Source organism: Myotis davidii, unplaced genomic scaffold (assembly GCF_000327345.1).
Source record: "Myotis davidii unplaced genomic scaffold, ASM32734v1 scaffold1006, whole genome shotgun sequence".
NCBI classification, from domain to species: Eukaryota; Metazoa; Chordata; class Mammalia; order Chiroptera; family Vespertilionidae; genus Myotis; species Myotis davidii.
This window is the reverse complement of record NW_006297143.1, coordinates 251,703-253,046: the sequence shown is the minus strand read 5'-3', so window position 1 is coordinate 253,046 and position 1,344 is coordinate 251,703. Positions and strand designations below refer to the sequence as shown.

Sequence of the window (1,344 nt, the reverse complement as noted above, 5' to 3'; positions counted from 1 at the left end):
TGTAACCTCTCCCTGGTCCGTGTCTCCTTTCCTACTTCTGTCCCCCTCGTGCTCCCTTTCAGCGCTTCCCTCTCCCCTCTCAGCCGCCCCTCACTCCGTGCACCCGTCTGGGATCTTGGCTCTGCCTCTCCCCTGGCCTGTGTGTCTCTCCTCCACCCTCCTGATCGCCACCAACCCGGCAGGTCTCACCACTCTCCCTGCCCGGGGGCGGCTCCACTGTTACACCTGCAGCTTCGCCAAACCCTGCTACCCTGTTCCCACCGAGTGTGGGGATGACGAAGCTTGTGGCGTCAGCATCGGCACCTCAGGTAGGACTCTGGTCCAATGGCCCTCCCCCAGATGGTTCCCCACCCCCTCGGTCCTGCCCTCCCTGCTGCCCCTGCCCCTACCTCCGACCACCCCAGCCTGGGCCTCAGGCCTCAGCATCGCCCCTTCCTCCCACAGAGCAGAGTGAGGTCATCCAGCGGAAAGGCTGCCTCCCCAGGGCCCAGTGCCCTCTGCCGGGCCATGCCACCTACTGGTCACGCTCATACACGCTGCGGCACCACTGCTGCGACCAGGACCTGTGCAACGCGGCCCCCAGGCCCCTGCTCCCCACCCTGCTCCTCACCGCCAGCTTCATCTGCGGAAGGACCCTCCTCCTCTAGCCTCCTCAGAGCTGCGGCCCTCAACCCAGACGCCCTCACCATCTCCGTGGCCCTGGGGACACCTGCCTGACATTTGAGATGTGGCCAAGATCCTGGCTTGACAGGCAGGCCTCAGCTCCCTGGCCCCACAGCTTTGCAGAGCGCTTCCAAGACCTGATTCCTGTGGGCCCTGCTCCAGCCCCTACAACTTGCCCAGAGCCCGGCCTCATAAAAATGCTGTTCTGTGTCTTTTGTATTTTTTAGATACTGAGGCTGACGCCCTCTCCAAGCCCCAGCTCTCTGGCAAGGCAGGTGCTTGATGGAGCTGTGGGTCCCAGGCAAGGGGATGGCAGGGGCCCCATGTATGGAGAGGAGGGGTGTCTTGCCAGGGAAGGTCCATTTGGTGGATCAGGAACTTAGGAAGGAGGGCTTGGGGAACGATAAAGGGCGAATTTAATAAAGTGCTATCTGGGGGTCTGGTAACACTGCCGTGAGTGCGTGCATGTGTGTGCACGAGCATGTGTGTGCGTGCACGTGCGCGTGTGTGCATGTATGGGCATGTGCGTGCGCATGTGTGTGTGCATGTGTGTGCATGTGCGCGCGCATATGTGTGTGTGTGTGCATGTGTGTGTTTTCTCTAAAAGCCAACTGTAGCTCTTGGTGGTTGCGCTGGGGCTGGAACCCCGACCATAATTGTCATCTCGTTCTCTGTCATTCG

At 61.2% G+C, this 1,344-nt stretch overlaps 1 protein-coding gene across 2 annotated transcripts in view; it reads left to right on the top strand.

Moving 5' to 3' along the window:
- The window catches only part of LOC102763724 (sperm acrosome membrane-associated protein 4), a 1,754-nt gene extending 645 nt beyond the window's left edge, over positions 1-1,109 (top strand). For both annotated transcript variants that reach the window (XM_006772832.2, XM_015569885.1), the window contains exons 2-3: positions 183-308; positions 445-1,109. In XM_006772832.2, the coding sequence (XP_006772895.1) occupies positions 183-308; positions 445-647 (329 nt within the window). In that variant the 3' untranslated portion in view covers positions 648-1,109. The remainder of the gene's footprint in view (positions 1-182; positions 309-444) is intronic.
- The last annotated feature ends 235 nt before the right edge of the window (positions 1,110-1,344 follow it).